This window comes from Cajanus cajan, chromosome 4 (assembly GCF_000230855.2).
Source record: "Cajanus cajan strain Asha chromosome 4, NIPB_CcT2T_4, whole genome shotgun sequence".
NCBI lineage: Eukaryota > Viridiplantae > Streptophyta > Magnoliopsida > Fabales > Fabaceae > Cajanus > Cajanus cajan.
This window is the reverse complement of record NC_138520.1, coordinates 22,831,711-22,850,688: the sequence shown is the minus strand read 5'-3', so window position 1 is coordinate 22,850,688 and position 18,978 is coordinate 22,831,711. Positions and strand designations below refer to the sequence as shown.

Here is an 18,978-nt window from a genome sequence, read left to right as displayed (position 1 = left end):
TCAGTAAAGAATACACATGATTTAAAATACAAATCAACCAATAGAAAAAATGACCCAACCTGTGATATTTTTGTTAGAATATTGTATATGATTAAGCTTGTTACTCTATTGACCTTTTCTTCTTTAGAAATATAGAAGAGATTATTTACCACTTTGTCATTTTTGCAATAGAGGTAATTAGTACAAGCAAAGGGCAAATTTGGTATCATAGATAAATGTGTGATGTCAAAAGCATAATTATAATTCTTATAATTCAGTACTTTCTTTAATGAGTAAGACAAGCTTGCCAGATGTGTTGAACCGTTGTTTATATTTTTAATCTATATATTCACTATATATACAAAATACATCATGAATGATTATTCTAATGCAATATTCTTTGGAATGTAGTATATTGTTATATAAATTAAAGCCCCAAATTGCTAGTATACATCATGCCATTTTGCTGGAAGTTTCAATCTGAGTAAGCTTCCGACAGTGTTGATTGATTTTTTCAGAGCACTACATATACATTTATTTATAATTTTTAAAAAATAATATATGAAATAATTTTTACAAATCAATTTATGTATAAGTTAAGAGGAGGGTTATAACACCGGTGTAACTTTTACTAAGTATTACACTGCTCGATAACTTAATATTAATTGTGAATTTTGTAAATCTAACTGTTAGATTGAAAATTCATATCACTTCATATGTATATATCAGATTTTGTTAAAATTGAACAACAACTTAAATATAATCAAAGTGTTCATATTTTAATATATTTTAAAATAAATATATTACGTCAATTTTGTTTTATAAGAATGAAGTATCAAATCATCTTGGATTAATAAAATTTTGTATATATAATCTAAGAGTAAAGAACTTTCAATCTAATAGTTAGATTGAAAAAATTCACATTTAATATAAAATTATTGAGCGATGTAATACTTGATAAAAATTACACCGATAACCCTCCTCGTAAGTTAATGTTAATTTATAAAAAAAACTTATTATATTGTTCTCTTTTTTCCTTCTTCTTTCTTTTATCCCGAAAAATTATTCATACATGCCTATAACATCAATTTAAAAACCAGGTAGAATTTCACAAAAGTGCAAAAAATGTTACCTTCCTTGCATATAGGCATACGAATTCCAAATATGTTTGATTCGGTTTACCAAAATCAATTCAAGTTTTCTGCGTTGAACACAAAATAACATAAGAGTTGCTAGGAAATTTCCCTGCATGGACATTTAGAATCCCCAATCACTTTCTTAAGCATCAGCTAGGATATTGTTACACTACTCATATTCTTGGTCTTCCATTGACTTTTTCAACAGGGATATTATTCTTAGTTAAAGTTATCGTTTGTACTTTTATTGTTGGCTATATATGAATCACTATAGTATCTATATATATCTATAATAATATATAAAGGATTTTTTTTTCTATTTTTCAAAAATAATCATAATCTTGTGTTGTATTTTGTTTTATTATTATTATTATTATTATTATTATTTTTATTAATTTATACTTAAAGATAAAATAGAAAAAATATATAAAATAATTACTCTCTTTAAAAATAATAACTATCAATTTTTGTGTTTCAGAAACATTAGTTTATTTTACTTTTTTCACAAAAGTATATATAAAGTATTTCTTTTCTTATTAGTTATTAATAAAAGGGATTGCCCCAATTTTATTCTTAAGATTATCTCTTAAATAACTCTTTTTTTAATACCATTTTTAAAAAAATTACCTTCATAATTATAACTATCCAAAAACTTTTATTATTAATTGTTCACTTTTATTTTATTTTATATTATTTTTAAAATACACATAAGACCACATGCCTTTAATATGCCCGTGAATCAACTAATATGCTTCATGTGCTATACACATCATCGATGATTTTATATTAACATATCTCTAGCATCAATCATACGTATATATAGGTTAATAAAATACCTGAAATAACTAATAAAAATTGGAAAAAGACAATCCCTAAAGAAAATAATGATATTAAAAACATTTATTAGAGAAGAACTAGGAAAAAGTCATGAAAAGAAATCAAGAAGGTGGGGCTTATAAGTACTCTAGGTCACCGTTTTCTTGGTAGCATGCAGGAAATTTTTCAATGAGTGGAAGCTCTCCAATGTCACTCATTATCTGCTTCTTTGTCCTACAATGGTTAACTTGGTCAAACGTGCTTCTAGGTCATGAAAACATAAGCCACTGTTCAAGGTCCAGTATGAGCATAGGTGCTGTGCTTGATTTGAGTTCACAAATGGGAAAGCATCAAAAGATAGCCATGGAAATTGCAGCCCAAGAGTTCAATCGGTTGAGTTGTTCCAAGCTGGATTTGGAGATTAAAAATTCCCACGGGAATTCACTTCAAACTGTTTCTAGTGGTAAGTTCATTTCCAACATTTTATATCTTACTAGCATACCCCAAAGAATCATGTTTTATAGTTTATGTGTGTGTTTGGTTTCACATTCACACTAGTTAATTCGTGTAAAAAACGTGAAAAGAAGAAATTATTATTTCTTACTTCTGAGTCAAATTCATGAAAACGTGAATCAGTGGCACATGCAAATCCAGATAAACACTAAATTTGTTTGAATACAAGTTTAAAAATATTTTTGAAAATTTTACTATAGAATGATACTCATTATTTTTATTAGAGAATCTCTTAAATATGTTTCTAATTTGTATTTAAACAAATTCTTTCTCTCTTCATTTCTTCCATTCTATCATGAATTTTTATACACGGAAGAAAATGAGTTTTTTTGTCCCTCTAAAATAGTACTTTACTTTTTATCACCCCAAAATTTTTCGTTTTGGTTTTGATAGCTCAAAAATCTGTGTTTTTCTTGATTGAGATATCTAACTTTCTTAACCTAGCACTGACGTTATTAACGGAGTTACATATCAGCATTATATTTGTGGATAACTTTGGATGACGTGACTATCACACATGGCATCCACTTTTTTTTTTTTTTTTTTTCCTAGAATCTTTTTAAAGTTTAAATTTTAAAACTTTTATTTGTGTCTGTGTGAAATTCAATGTTTAGTGTTAATTCTTATAAAATTTAAAAGTTTAATTTAGTTCTTATAAAATTTAAAATTTGATTTTAGTCGGTTTTTAAACCTCAAATATTTTTGTTTATCCACTTTTATATTTATCTTACCAACATAATCGTATGAGATTATTCAAATTATAATTGTTAGTTCAATTGACAACTAGTTGGATAAACCCTTAGAACTAATCATACAAAGAATTGCATAAAATGAATTGATACTTGTATGTTGCTATAAACTTCAATAATATGACATATTTAATTAGGAAAGGATAACTACACCCTTTCTACCCACATGATCTCATATTCTTTTAAAAAGTTAAGCATTTAAAACAATTATGAATTAATAATAAATTTTTATTTAATAAATAGTATTTTGTATAACATAATATTATATTTATAATAATATTATTTATTTTAAATATATATACATATATATATATATATATATATATATATATATATATATATCATAATTTAAGTTTTGTTTATTTTATTTTACAGTTTAACTATACACGATGATATACCATTGATGTATTATTTTAATAAATTAACCTTCATCCAACAAAAAGATAAGTTGATATGGTTTTGTCCCATATATTATCTAGATAGATTCAAGTTCACATAAATGATCTTGACAAAATTTCAAATCAAATAAAAACAATCATAAACTTTATCAACATGTCAAACGCTCATACTACGAATAATATTATGAAGTTATAAATATTATGTTTTTTTTAATTTATTTAATGTTACTTAATATGTTATATTAAAAATTAAATAATATTATATAGGTTTTAATCATAAATATATAAAGATTAGACCATTAAACATTGCATCTTTTGAGAACCAATCAATTTTAAAAAACTTTATCCAAACTTCTATTATAGATTAGCAACAAAAGTAAAAGTTAAGCTATGACCTTAGATTACTCATTTGACAATCAATCAATTTTGAAAAACTTTATTCAAACTTCTATTATAGATTAGCAACAACAGTAAAAGTTAAGCTATGACAGATAATGACAAACGAATGACTTAAATTCAAATGAGACATTATAACCTCTTAGATATATTTTTTTCATACCATTTAGTAACTAACAAATTTACGACTATTGGTGTTATATTTCTTTAGAGAAATATTTTTAGAAGTTGTTGAATTAGAACTTTAATTGTTAAAACGTTGCTAACTACTAAAGGGTGCCAGGTACAGTGTTTGAAAGGTTTTAACGCCTTTAATCCTTAATGGTTGTTTGAATAAAATCGTGTGATGTTGTTGTGAGGTTAAAGTGTTATCGAATGAAACTATGATATAAGAATTAATAGAATAAGGAATGTTATATATATATATATATATATATATATATATATATATATATATATATATATATATATAAAGTATTATTATAAATATTATAAATATAATACAAAAAGTATTATTATAAATATTATAGATATAATGACTTTTTTATCTACTTGACATTTGACATACAACATAATTTTAATATTAATTTTAAATAAGATTTAATAATATATTTTTTGTGTTATTATAATTTATATCTACATTTTTTAAAAATATACAAACATATATATTATATAATGTAAATAAAAGTAATTTTCAATAATAAATATTATGTGTTATTATATGATAATTTCTTTGTTGTGTAAACTTTAAATTTTATGAGGAATAAAACTTTTGAATCTTATAAAGACTAAAATCATATCTCTTAAAAAAATTAGGGACGAAAAATAAATAACAACTATGTAGATACAACAAATATCCGCGTGTACAATGTTGATGGGTAACTCGGTTAGCAACTTTAGCACTGAGTTAAAGGAGTTAAACATTTAAAATAAAAATAACATGTCTTATATTTTGAGGGTCAAAACTAGTCAAAAAAAAAAAAAGTTTGGAGAGACAAAAATTGAATTTTAAACTAATTTAGAGGGATAAAATATATATTCTTCCCTTTTATTTATTTTCCCATTTCACACACATATATATTATAAAATATTTTTATGATTATTCATTAATTTAAATTAATGAAATGAAGTATCAAATAATTTTTAATTTTTTTGAAAATTTACAGATTTGATTTATGAATTAAAAACTTTAAATTCAATGGTTGAATTGTTGAAATTTGATATAAAACATGAGTTATTAAGCGGTATAATACTTAGTAAAAGTTACATCGGTGTTATTATAACCCTTTTCATTTTAAAATATATAAATCATTATTTAAACTTTTAAATTTATAATAAATAATTTAAATTGTATCATAATATTAACTTTAAATAGAAATAAGTAAGTATAATTAAATATAAAAGTAAGTATATATATAAATAAAGATTAATTAAATATAATATAATTATTATTATTGGTAATATAATTATTATATATATTATTATATTTTTATAACAGTCCAGACACACCGGAATGAGAGGAATACAAAGTTAGTATAAGTATGAGTTTGTGTTGAAGATGACTTAAATAAATTAATTTGTACTACCTATACTAACAACGTGCATATGCTTTTTGGTAGCTTATCTCATCAGAATTCTACTATTAAGCATGCTTGACTTGGAGTAATATAGAGATGAGTGACCTTTTGGAAAGTTTCCCAGAAATTGTGCAAGTAAAGACAAAACACATTGAAAAGTGAAGTATCGTGAAATATAATCCTTGAGAGGCCAAATATGAGGGTTGTTACATTAATAAATTTATTAAAATTAAACAAAAATTTTCTGATGGATTTTTCCGTCGAAATCATATAAAGATTTTTAAACAATTTTCGATGGATATATCCGTCGCTAATTTTTGACGAATGTATCTGTCAAAAATTTTTGACAGATAATTACCAACAGATTAAATTATTTATGACAGATTTTTTTTTCGACGCCTCTTTTTCCGACGGATGTAAATCTGTCGAAAATAGAAAATTTTCAATGGATATTCCTTATTATTGATGGATTATGGCCGTCGGAAATTTGTATTTTGCTTGTAGTGTTATGTATGTTACCAAAATGTTCTTTGTTTAAAACAGGTAGTTTTCCTCGTAGTTCTTTTATTTCTTCTTTCAACATATATGCTCCTCATCCTTGAACATTAATCTCGTCCATGTTTTCTCAATGAAACAAGAAAATTCCTTGTCCTCAAACCAACAATCTATTGTCCTGAATTGCGTAAGTCCCCTATCTACCAAGCTATTTTTTAGTAGAATGGGACAATGGTTTGAGATATTCCTTTGTAAGATGTAATGTGAGCTACTAGGCCATTTTCTTAGCCAATCCATTAAATAAAAAATTGTCAATTTTGCTTCTTGCCATGCCATTTTGATGGAAACCTTATGGAGCAACCAGATTGATATGACTTCTCCTTCAAGTTCCTCCTTAGATCTTTTACTTCTTGACAATTTTCAAGCTTCTTCAAGGTTTCTAATAGAATTAGAGGCCTTTGGTTTCACCTTAGAAGGTAAAAAACTCTCTTCAAGTAGTGCCACTTCAAGGTAGAAGATAAATCACTTTAACTTTCACCACACTCTTAAGAAGAGGATAAGAGAATTGGAAACAAATCAAAGAGAGAATTTAAACTTTTGAGAGAGAGAATTAAGAGAGAATCACTCGGCCAAATCTCATAAATGCATTAAAAGTGAGTTTTACAAGTGAGATAACATATATATAGGGTGGATAAGCTTGTAGTGTAAGCTAGACAAGGTAAAGACAAGATAAGAATACTTAAATCTAGATTAGCCAATCATAGAGTGTCAAGTGTCATCTTGTCTCTTAGGAGGCAAAGATGGGACAATTAAATCTAGAAGAGCCAATCATAGAATTCCAAGTGTCATCTTTCCCCCTTGGCAAGCTAAGAGGCAAGTGTGAAGGAGAAGCCAAGCAATTTCGGCCAAGAGGGAAGCTAGGCAGCCATGCTTGATTTTTCTTAATTTAATCCAATCCAAAAATTTGGAATTGGTTTAGTTAGTTTCACCAAGTAATGGTGAGACCTAGCTAAATCAATTCTTTGAATTAAATGGAGAAAAATAAGCCTAATATGTAAAATTTAACCTAGGCCCACTAAAGGCCCAATTTCTAGCTTCATCTACAGATTTGCTATTTGCTACCCACAACTAAAACTAAAAATAAGAAAATCTATGATCCTTAATACAAGGTCAAATGAAGTAAAAGTCTCCAGCCAACATACCTTAAAATCCTAAGAGTATGATCTACAAAGAAAGATAATGGTGCCTTACAATGCAAATGAAAAAATAAGCCTATATAAGTATGTACTATATACAAGGTATGCACAATAGGGATCATCATACTAAAGAGGAATCATACTCAATGCTCATATAGAACATAGGTATAAGAAGCACCTCCTTTATAGAAGCCTTCTCTAGCCTCCTAACCATGGACTTAGTTAAAGGTCCAATGACCTTCATGTGTGAGCTCTCTGTGGATGATCCTTCATCACATTTGGTCTATACCATGTGAACCTTCTTCCTACTGCTGGGACATCTTCAATTTCCATGTATATAATGAATTAATTAAAATCATTCACTTCCCCTACTCCTTGATTTGTCTTTCCTACCCCTTGTCTCTCACTCCTTCGTCTCACACTATTAAAGTCTCCTAACACACACCATAGGCTATTGCCACTATTTAATCTTTTTGTTTCAATTCTTCCTATATTTTACTTTTTTGAGTGTGGTTAGATGTGGCATACACATTGACAACTGTGACCTGCAAACACCCTATCTTCCATATGGCATTCATTCCTATGAAACTTGTACCCGAAAACTGATTTACAAGTTCTAGACAACCATTGCTCCATAGGCAAAAAAGACCACCAACCAATTCACCGAAGGATACACTAACGATTCCACTTGATAATCACCCCACAAGGTTTGGCAGAGTATTTTACTAACCTCAAGAATCTTAGTCTCATGTATACAAAAAACGTGTATGTTCCCCATATTAACTAAATTTCTAATGAACCTCCACTTTGTCCTCCCCCCAATCCTTGAATATCGCATGATAAAATATTCATCGATCACTTGCCTGGGCTCCCCTCGGATGGTACTCAACATTGCACTTATTAGCCTACTGATCTCTCTCTTCCATAAGCTTTAGTTTACCAAGAATTTCTTCATTTCCTCTATGAGGTACTCCAAATAGTAGCCCCAAATCCCATAGCTTTCTTGCCTCAGTTTCCTAATTTTTTAACCAGAAAATCTTGTTACAATTCCAAATATCATTGATAGACAGAGTCTAACTCAGCTTGGCTAATCAAGACTACCTCAACATCTGCCATAAGATAAATGTTAGCAACTTCTTCATCTGAATTGCTGCTTTCACTGTCGAGATCCTCACAGGTGGCCATCAAACTACTTTTGATATTCTTTTTGCTTGACCACCTTTTTCCTAGGTAGTGGACAATATGCTTTTAGATGTCTAGACTTCTTGCATTGCAAGTAGATGATATCCCTGGCCTCTGTTTTGTTGACCTTTCTCTCTTTCTCTTACTTCCTGTGTAGGTTTCTCAATCTTCCTTTCTTTTTTATCATGTTTTTGAATTTCTTGGACATTAGTGAGATTTCATTGTCTGTTGAGTCTTCTAAGGTATCGTCTGACCTGTTTGACTCAAATTCAACTTTTAGTGCTTTTCCTTTTTCTTTTCTTGCATTTGTCTCACTACTTTTCAAGACAATACTGTCTTTTTCCTTGGGTTGATCTCTGTTATTCAAATGAACCTCATGAACACGAAGTGTTCCAAGAAGTTCATCAAGAGTGATAACTTTTAAATCTCTTGCTTTAGAGATGGTAGTGAATTTGGGTTCCTTGACTTTAGGAAGATTGTCTAGGATGTTGAGATTATTTTTGAGTTTTGGTGAAATCGGTTCCCAAGGATTTTAACCCATTTATAATTGTTTGGAATCTTCCAAACATTTTGTCAATGGTTTCATTCTCCTTCATTGGGAACAAGTCAAAGTGCCTCTGAAGAGTGGCAACTCATTTGAGTCTAACATCTTCAGTGCCCTTATGAGTTACCCTTATGGCATCCCACATCTCTTTTATAGTAGAGAAGTTGTAGAACTTTTTGTACTTAGTTCTATATAGGGAACAAGCAAGTATGTATCTTGCTTTAGTGTTCTGCTACAAAACGTTGTAATCTTCTTGAGTGTATTGACTCTCAAGTTTAGTTACCTCAATGTCACCTTGGGTGACGATCCTTCAGAGCTGGTTCTGGGTAGACTTGATGAACATTTTGATCCTGTCCTTCTAGTATGGATAATCTTATCTATTAAAGGCTAAATGCCTTATTAAAGAACCTCCTTCTGACAAATACTGTCCTTCACTACTTCCCATTTTGAATCTTTTTCCTTTAACATTGTTAGATGCTCAATGCCCCAAAGGCTAAGCCTTTATACCAATTTTTGGAGAAAAAGATACACATTAGAAGGGGGGTTGAATAGTGTATATCAAAAACTTGAGCTTTTGTAGTGAAGTTGTAGAAACTATGATAGATGAAGTACTAGAAATCAACAGATGAAGTGGCATAAGTGTTTATACTAGTTCGTCTCAAACATGGAGACTACGTCTAATTTATAATCCAACCAAATTAAGTTCCATTATCTTGTACAAGATACAAGTATTCTTTCACAAACCATTTCTGGCTCAACACCAAGTATTCTTTTAACAAGCCTCTCCATACTCAATCCTAAGTATTCTTTTAACAAGTCTCTCTAAGCTCAAACCCAAGTATTCTTTTTGAATAAGCTTTTAAAGGCTCAAACCTTACAAATAAATTTGACAAGAGTTATAAGGATAACTTCGTTTCTTGTAGACAAGATGCTATGAAAATACAACACAAATAGACTACAAAGAACTATGTACAAGATTTACAATGAAGAGTTTTTGTAGTGCTTCAACTTTGTTCTCAATATGTTTGATTAGTGTATACTGCTCAGTGAATGTTGATATTTTTATGTACAACATTTTTCTTCGTGTGTATTCTATGTTCTTTACTTTGTGTCCGATGGCTTGATCCTTATATAGTAGTTTCAAAGAAGATGACCGTTATAACAACATTGGATTTAAAACGTTCAAATTTCTTCATAAGTTGCTTCATCTGTCTTCCTTGTTGATCCCAAAGATTACCGTTGATGCATGTATCTCTTATCTGATCAAAGGAACTACTTATCTTCATTTTCTTCTAAATTGAGTGTAGTAGAGTAGTGTCAGCGTAGAGCAGTTGGGGTTGGTGCAGAGCAGTCTTTTTCAATACCTTTTCTATGATATCCAGGATTTTTCTTTTTATTTTTTCATGAATATTTTGTCTTTTTCCTCTTCAATGCACTTCGAGAGTTCCAAAGTTCCTTTTTGTTCAATCTACTAAGGAATAATACATGAAGTTTAATGTTAGTCATATATAACAATGTTCATTTAATGTCATCATATGGACTATATATTTTGTTTGATTTCTTTCATTTTACAAATGATATGTATTTTCTTCACATTTCATCTGATATGTTTTATCTTTGAAGAATGCTAACTTTTGCTTAAAGAAAATCTTTTGTTTGTCATCATTAAAACTTAAAGGATCGTCTATTGTCTTAAAACAAAATTTTTGATTTAACAAGCATGTTTCAATTTTGTACAAGGTACATAACATCACTATTAGGTTGGCCTAGTCTTAAATGCCACATACATTGAGTTCTAGGGGATACAACATTGCTATTACATGATTAGGCTACAATACATGAAGGCTTATTATATTGACCAGTTTTCAATTGAAGACTTGAAAAATGATAAAGACCATCTAGTTGAACATGACCTTGAAGAATAGTTTCTTATTAGCCTATAATTTGTCAACTATTATTAGGATGGAATTCAAAAATGACAGAGTTGTCTTTTTCACCAATTAGAGATTTAGTGATGGAAGAAACTTGTAAAATATTTTGAAGAGCAAGTGATATTTAATGATGGAAAACCCTCTTAGAATTAATGAATGAAGAACTACTAATGGGAGGTCTCCTTGACTCCAAGGATCATGATTCTTGAAGTATTCTAGCCTCAAATGATGATGATGGTCGAGAATGGGAATGGAGGAAAAGTGTTTGATGAAAGGCTCGAGAGAAACTCTAGGTTTTGACTCACTTCAAGGTGGATGAAGGCCACTACTAGGGTTGGTGCACTCAAGGTGGGGAGAAAGGGTGGTGGCCGAAAATGACATAGAATGACTAAGGAAAGATGTTGAAGCACAAAAGGCTCACTCAATATCATATAATCCAAAGTAATTACATGTAGCATGGACTAGGGTATTTATAAATTAAGATTTGAGGTCATAGACCAATTTAGGGTGACGACTAGTTTACAATTGTGCATGCGTTTCCGTGCTAAATGTGAAGCAAATGCAATACAAATGTAAGCCACATGTAACCCCTAAATGTGACACTTACTTGATGGCCAAGAATGAAATCTTTGGCTTGGTTAAGCTACATCTAGGTACATAATAAGACCATCCAACCTAGGCACCCTCCTCTTGGGCGTAAGCCTTTCCAAGTCCAAAAATAACTCCTATAATCACCAAAAACACGTCTAGGTCTGGTTCCCCAACCCTAATAAAATACCCTAGTTACAAGATAAAATTCTATAATTTAAGGCACAACAAAATACAATGGTAAAATGAGAAATTTAAGTAAAAATAAATCTTATGTCTAAGGTGCCCAAAATATAAAGATAAAATAAGAAATTAAAGATAAGGGCAAAATAAGAATAAAAATAAATCCTATAAAAACTAGGCTTAGGAGAATGACCAATACTCTATAATCATGAGGAGTATGTCTCTAGGAATGTTAGCTCCCCTATTCTCTTCTACTCTCCTAGCCATGGACCTAGTGAAGGATGGTTCTCCATCATTTAAGGACTAAAAATGATTGAAACTAGGAGAAACTAGAGAATACAATAGCAAACCTTGGCCATGTTAAATGTATATTTAATCTAGTCCTTCAAAAGGAGTAAATTGTTGTATGCTTGTGTTAGGTGTTACATGAAAAGACGTATTTGAGTCTATGGTCCTTAAGAGGTAGGAACAACATTAACTAGTGATCTTGATGTGGTATTTTGAGTTCTTGAAGGTCAGACTCATACATTTAATTGAGAAAAGTTTTGATTCCATGAAGGAGATTGTGTAATACCAACATTATTGTAAGCTTGAGAATAATTTCATGAAGTAAATCTTGCATTGTGAGATTATAACAAGAATTATAGAAATTCAATTGATATTATGGTTGATAATGCTAATTGAAACATTGATAACACGCAAAAGCAATATGCTCACATTTTAAGTATACTTGGTACTAGAAATTAGATTGACCACCTCGTCCACGATAACTTTTATTTCTATCAATGTGGTCACAACTAGAGCCATAAAATTCACATGACTCATTTGTAAATTGATTGTTAGTAAGATATGCTTGTGCTAGAGAAATATTATATACTTTATGTGTAGAGGCATTTATCCCGAGAATGTGAGTGAGATTCGTATCACTAGAAACAACAATTTACTATTTTCAAAATGTTTGTAACCTTATTTTCTGTATGAGTAAAAGTGCCTCAACTTCTTCAATAGGCAGAGGCTCAAATTTACTTTCAATAAAATACGTGACTAAACTTCAATTTAGTGGAAGTCCTTCTAAAATGACCTCAACATATTCTTGATTAGAAATTGGATCGGCCATAAATTTGAGTGAATCAATAAGGGATTTAATTTTCTGTAGAAATTTGGTGATAGAACAACCATCAAGTGTGCTTGATCAAAGAGTAGTTCATAGTTGATGGGCTTGAGTGTGAGTTTGATTATGAAAATAATCTTGAAGTTTCTCTTAAATTTGATATGAATGAACATAACTAAGAACACAAAAGAGAATCGATGATAAGATTGACAATTTAACTAGGACAACATCATCAAATCTTGTTGTTCCCACACTTCAATAATCAGATTTATAACCACAACATCATGATCTAAAAAAGATCAAAATTGAAGACGAATATTCGATGCAACAACATAGTAGTGAAGGTGAAGTCCCTCAGTAACAAGTTCCACTTGTTATCGCTTTAAAAGAAAATTCTTCTCATTTAATATGAAATTGAATGGGAGAAACCAGCAAAGAGTTCTTCATTGACAAAAATAGTAGTTGTGGAGGAGAAAAAACAAAAGCCATCAAGGATCGACAACTTTTCCTACCATATTGAAGTTAAGAAAATAGTATTGTGAATTTTATGGATTAAAATAAACTCAACTACGTTCACTAAAATAAGATAGGTATTTATACAAAAAGAGTCTAACTATGTGGCTTACAAGAGAAGCTCCTAATAGAATAACTTACATAATAAGCTACGATTAGCTTACATGAGAAGCTATTTAATTGACTAGGTTATACTAAATTGCCAATATTCAGTCAATTGAGTAATATACTCATACAAGGCACTTGGCATTATCATTTTTCTTATGTACATAAGAGATTATTTCTAATGACTATTATGAGACTAGTGCATGACTCTGATTTTGTTTTTGATAATAATGACGAGAGTCTCAAATTGACAGAATTAAGAAACGATGTAACAACATGGACTATTATTATGTATTAATATAGATAGTATAGAGAATAAAACTTTCATTTTCTTCATACATGGATTAATTCTTAATGTTTTATCACTTATAAAAATAAAATGATTAATTTTAGCCATGTCATTTTATCAACCACATCAACCACACCTTGGCATCACTAATAAGATCGTTATTCATCCAAAAACTAATACTTAAAGAAGTGTCAACTATATGGATTAAACAAATGATTTAACTAAGTTAGTACAAGTGAAACATCCTAACATGATTTTATTTTTGTAAATATAGCTATGGATCTCGCCCAAAGCAAGAAAGTCTTAGCCATCATAGGCACAATAACACATATTGAAGCAACTCTAGCAAGTGCACTCAATGACACCATAAAAAATATTCCTATCTTGTCTTTAATTTCACCTGTAGCCAGATCAGAGCACTTATCTCCTCTAATGCCATACTTCATCCAAGTGGGATATGATATCAACCTTCACATCCAATGCATTGCAGCCATTGTAGGAGAATTCAAATGGAGAAAGGTGACAATAATCTATGAACTTGATAACTGGTTTTCCTCTAATCCAGGGATGCTACTTAACCTCTCAAATTCTCTTAGACTTGTTGGTTCTGATATTGATAATCATATAGCTTTCCCTTCCTTGTTCTCACTATTAAACCCAAAATTTACCATTGAATATGAGCTTAATAAACTAAAAAAGAAGAGTAACAGGGTCTTCTTGATTGTGCACTCTTCTTTAGAGCTGGCTAATGCACTTTTTGAGACAGCAAATCAAATGGGTTTAATGGGAAAAGGTTGCGTGTGGATTATCCCAGATGGGGTTGCTGGCCTTCTTGATTCAGTTAAATCATCTGCTATACTTAACATGCAAGGAGTTATTGGATTTAAGACACACTTCATGGAAACAAGTAAGGAATTTAGAAAGTTCAAATTCAAATTTCGAAGAAGGTTTTTGTTGGAGTTCCCTGAAGAAGAGAACAATAACCCAAGTTTTTTTGCACTTCAATCGTATAAAGCAACTTGGGCAGTTGCTCAAGCTACAAGGAAATCACAAGGGAATAAGTTAACCCATGAACAATTATTCAAAAGTAATATCTCAAGGATTGGTAGATTAAAACAATCACATGCCTTCAATATAATTAATGTTGTGGGTAAAAGTTATAGAGAGTTGGCTTTATGGTCTCTATCACTAGGTTTCTCCAAAAGCCATGTTACACAACAACTAACAGAGATGAACAAAAATAGTGCTTCTAGCGAAGTTTTAAGTAGTGTTTATTGGCCTGGAGGTATACAATTTGTTCCTAAGGGATGGACTCACAGTTCCCAAGAAAGGACACTTCAAATTGGAGTGCCTGCAAATGGTGCCTTCACTGAGTTTGTGAATGCAACATATGATAATGAAAGGAATAAAACTTCTTTCTCAGGATTCTCAATCAATGTCTTTAGAGCAGCCGTTCATAAGTTGCCTTATGACTTGGATTTCAATTTTGTCTCCTTCAATGGGTCTTATGATGAAATGGTAGAACAAGTCTATAATAAGGTATGACATATGATAATAATTAACTAGTTCAATGAATTAATATACAAGATTTATTAATTATTGTATTATGAAATTATATGTACTTAATTTTTTATTTGTAAGAAAGATTTTGAATTATTGTGACAATTTAAATCTAAGACTTGTACATATAATCTAAACTCTCTACCACTAGGTTGATCCTACTAGTTTATACCTACTCATAAATTAAAATACACAATTTAAATGATTAAACTTTCACTTTTCTTACTTTCTTAGTTAGACAATCATATTTGTTTTTTAGATGATTGTTATAATTGCTACATACAAAAAATATTTGTTGTCTCAATAATTTTTAAATTTTATCAATATACTTTCACTTTTTAACCATCTATCCATTTCAAAATGTAATTTATATATTAAAAAATATTTAGTTATTATGAATTTAACTTATAATTAATGTAATTTATATGTTAAAAATACTTATTATTTTGAAAGTTAAGTAGATAAAAATAAGCATTTGTTCTATGCAATACACAATTTAAAGTACCAGTGTTTGTATAAACCACAACCCCATTTTCTCCTGCATTTGTTTCTTCTTTTTAAATTGTTTCCTTTTCATAATACAAATCTAAACTTTTATTTCTATTGTAGACATTGGATGCTGCTGTAGGAGATACATCAATAGTGGCAGATAGATATCATTTAGTTGACTTCTCACAACCGTATGTTGAATCTGGCATTGACACGGTAGTTACAAAGGAGTCAGCTAAATCAAAAGAAACATGGGTTTTTTTAGAAGCCTTCACAAAAGAAATGTGGTTGATAATGGTAGCATTGCACATTTTCGTGGTATTCGTCATTTGGTTGATCGAACGACAAGTGAATGCAGAACTAAAAGGATTAGGGTCCATGCTTTGGTTCATGGTCACTGTAATATTCTTTGCACACAGTAAGTCTTCTGACACAATGCTCAAGTTCAAAAGAGTAAAATTTCATAACTACTAAATAATATCATTAGTACCAGTTTAGGACCAAAACTTCAACTAACCCTATGATTATGTTATGTTTTTTTTTTAAATTGTATGCCTATGAAGCAAATAACAATATAGTAACAGCGAGTCAAAATATATGTAGAGATATCTCTACTTTGTTTTGTCACCCTATATATAATATGATACTCACCAAACCATTTCAATCACAACTTTTCTTTTCCAAATCATATCCCTAATTATTGGTACATTTCTAAATTCTAACAAGCAGGAGAACCAATTACAAGGCCCTTGGCTCGAATTGTGCTATCACCATGGTTATTTGCTATCCTCGTTATAACTAATACTTTCACGGCAAGTTTGACCTCTATGATAACCGTTGCACAACTAAAGCCATCTGTGTTAGATATCCAAACCCTCCTTAAAAGAAATTCTCCAGTTGGTTGTGATGGAAATTCATTCATTCAGAAGTATTTAATTGAGGTACACGGTTTCAAGCTTGAGAATATTAGGAAAATGAAATCCACAAGTGATTACCTTGTTGCCTTTCAAAACAAGGATATTGAAGCTGCCTTCTTTATTGTGCCCCACGCTAAGGTCTTTTTGGCAAAGTACTCATGCATGGGTTTCATTAAAGCAGGGAAGACTTTCAGACTTGGTGGCTTAGGTTTTGTAGGTCTCTTTTCTCATTGTCACAATTTTATGACATGTTTGGTAGTAGTGAAAATTTGGGTATTTTAAAGGAAAATTTGAAATTGGAGATTAAATGAATACCAATATTTCAGCACTCAATACATGTATTTCTCCAATTTTAACTCCTACCAAACTTAACTTAAACACTGCACATGGTATTTTTCAAAAATGATTTTTCTATTTTTAAAGCTATTTAAACTAACATGAACATTTTGGGGTTTGATTACTTAGGTATTTCCCAAGGGTTCCGCTCTAGCTATTGACATATCCGAGGCGTTGCTTAAAGTGATAGAGAGTACAGAAGTTGAACAACTAGAAAAAGATATGATAATGGTAGGTGGCAATTCCAGTTGTTCTCATTTAAAGAACGTGGCAAAAGATACTTCATCCATAGGATTTCAGCCTTTTCTTGCCCTATTTTGCGCATGTCCTATTGTTGCTATTCTAGCATTGTTATATAATATGATTTGTTTGTTGAAAAATAATGTGGAGACTTTCACTAGCTACATACATGTAAAATTAGCACCATTAAGGAGAATATGGAGATGGACCACCACATATTTTGCATGGATCTGTTCAAGACTACAATCAGCTAGAAGTATAAGAAGGGTAAGTACTGTCTTAGTATCAAGAAATGCAGAGGAGACTGTCATTAATAATCAACAAAGTGTAGTGGCTGTTGAGCTTGTATAGATGTAATATTTGATGGTCATGCTTCCTAAGATATTGATTTTCAAATTGTTGCAAAAAAGAAAAAATTCATTACCAAAGATTTAAAGGATTTAGGAACACATTTCTTTTGGTGACATTATGACAAGATAATGTTAAGAGATAAAAAGATAAGTAAATTTTAATATTATATTTAAAGAAAACTACCTAAAGAAATTTATAACTTGACTCAACCCACTAAAGTTGGCTATTTAAAGAAAACTAAAAATGTCTCCTAAAAAGTGAATATAAAAATAAAATTATATTTAAATGGAAAAATAAAAACTATATATACTAATTACACAAAACTTTGATGCTAATTACTCATTTACGCCATCTATTGGCCAAAAAATATTTGGCTTTTGAAGTTTGCACTATAATTATACATAAATTCATATAAATTTGCTTTGAACTATATTAATATCATATACTTTAATTCCAGTTGTCAATAAATGTACATATTATTGGAGTCTATTGAAATAAGTTGGCTTTGACATGAAGTTGTCCTAGTGTGTTTGGTTAATGCATATTAATGTCGGAATAACCTGAAAAATTTTGATTTTATCCACAAATGGTTTAAACCTCCGATTTAAAAATCTCATCGGTTAGGGAATGTCCAGAAATCAAACTAATCCCTAATTAATGGTTTTTAGAAAAGAGTTTGAAGGAGTTGTCATCGATGTTTTACTCAAAATATTAAAAAAAGAAAACATTTTTAAAATTACCAAAATGACTCTTATAACCAATTGGGTTTAGGGGTCGATTACGTATAAGAAAGATATTATACACCCTATAATGCCCTATATCGGTACCTATGATGAAATTAACGCGATAGATAATAAAAGTTCAAATATTTGGTCTCCTTTATTAATGGTTATTTACATACTCAATATTAAAATTACACAATTGAACCTAAGATGTCTACATAGTCGCCTTTATTTATGACAATGTTTATTACAAGAATAATAGATGATAAAGAAGGAAATTGATGGGAATACCTCTTGAGCGGGCTTTTTATAAAATGTTTCTAATGTTGTGGACTTGAGGCACTTTTTGGTTGTCTTACGTACTACAATTTACATCACAAATCTCAAGAAATACAAAGTGAAGGAGAAAGAGAAGATTTCGAGCTATATAGGACTCTAGTAGGCAATTTTTCCTCCACGAGAACTATACACGATCTCATATTTATAGACGTCAAACTTAGTTGGAACGACTGTTCTTCACTGGAATGGGCCGTTCTGGCTTAGTTTGTTATGAATCTAGAATGACTCGTTCCAAAATCAGAATGAACCATTTCAGATTTGAAGTTAACTCATAATAACTTGGGTAAAAACGTCCCATTCTGAATTGGGAATGTCCCGTATTG

The 18,978-nt window shown here is 30.1% G+C and overlaps 1 protein-coding gene across 2 annotated transcripts; it reads left to right on the top strand.

The window, feature by feature from the left end:
• On the top strand, nt 1-17,894 carry LOC109787911 (glutamate receptor 2.7). 2 transcript variants are annotated; one of them, XM_020346507.3, is made up of 4 exons: nt 12,671-15,240; nt 15,871-16,168; nt 16,480-16,880; nt 17,133-17,894. In XM_020346507.3, the coding sequence occupies exons 1-4, from the start codon at nt 13,978-13,980 to the stop codon at nt 17,592-17,594; spliced, it is 2,424 nt and encodes an 807-aa protein (XP_020202096.2). In that variant the 5' UTR covers nt 12,671-13,977; the 3' UTR covers nt 17,595-17,894. The 2 variants fall into 2 exon arrangements, 1 of the variants encoding a protein (XP_020202096.2); XR_014433014.1 differs by lacking the exons at nt 12,671-15,240; nt 16,480-16,880; nt 17,133-17,894 and adding exons at nt 1-463; nt 2,200-2,394 and having other exon boundaries at nt 15,871-15,992.
• Nucleotides 17,895-18,978: the final 1,084 nt, after the last annotated feature.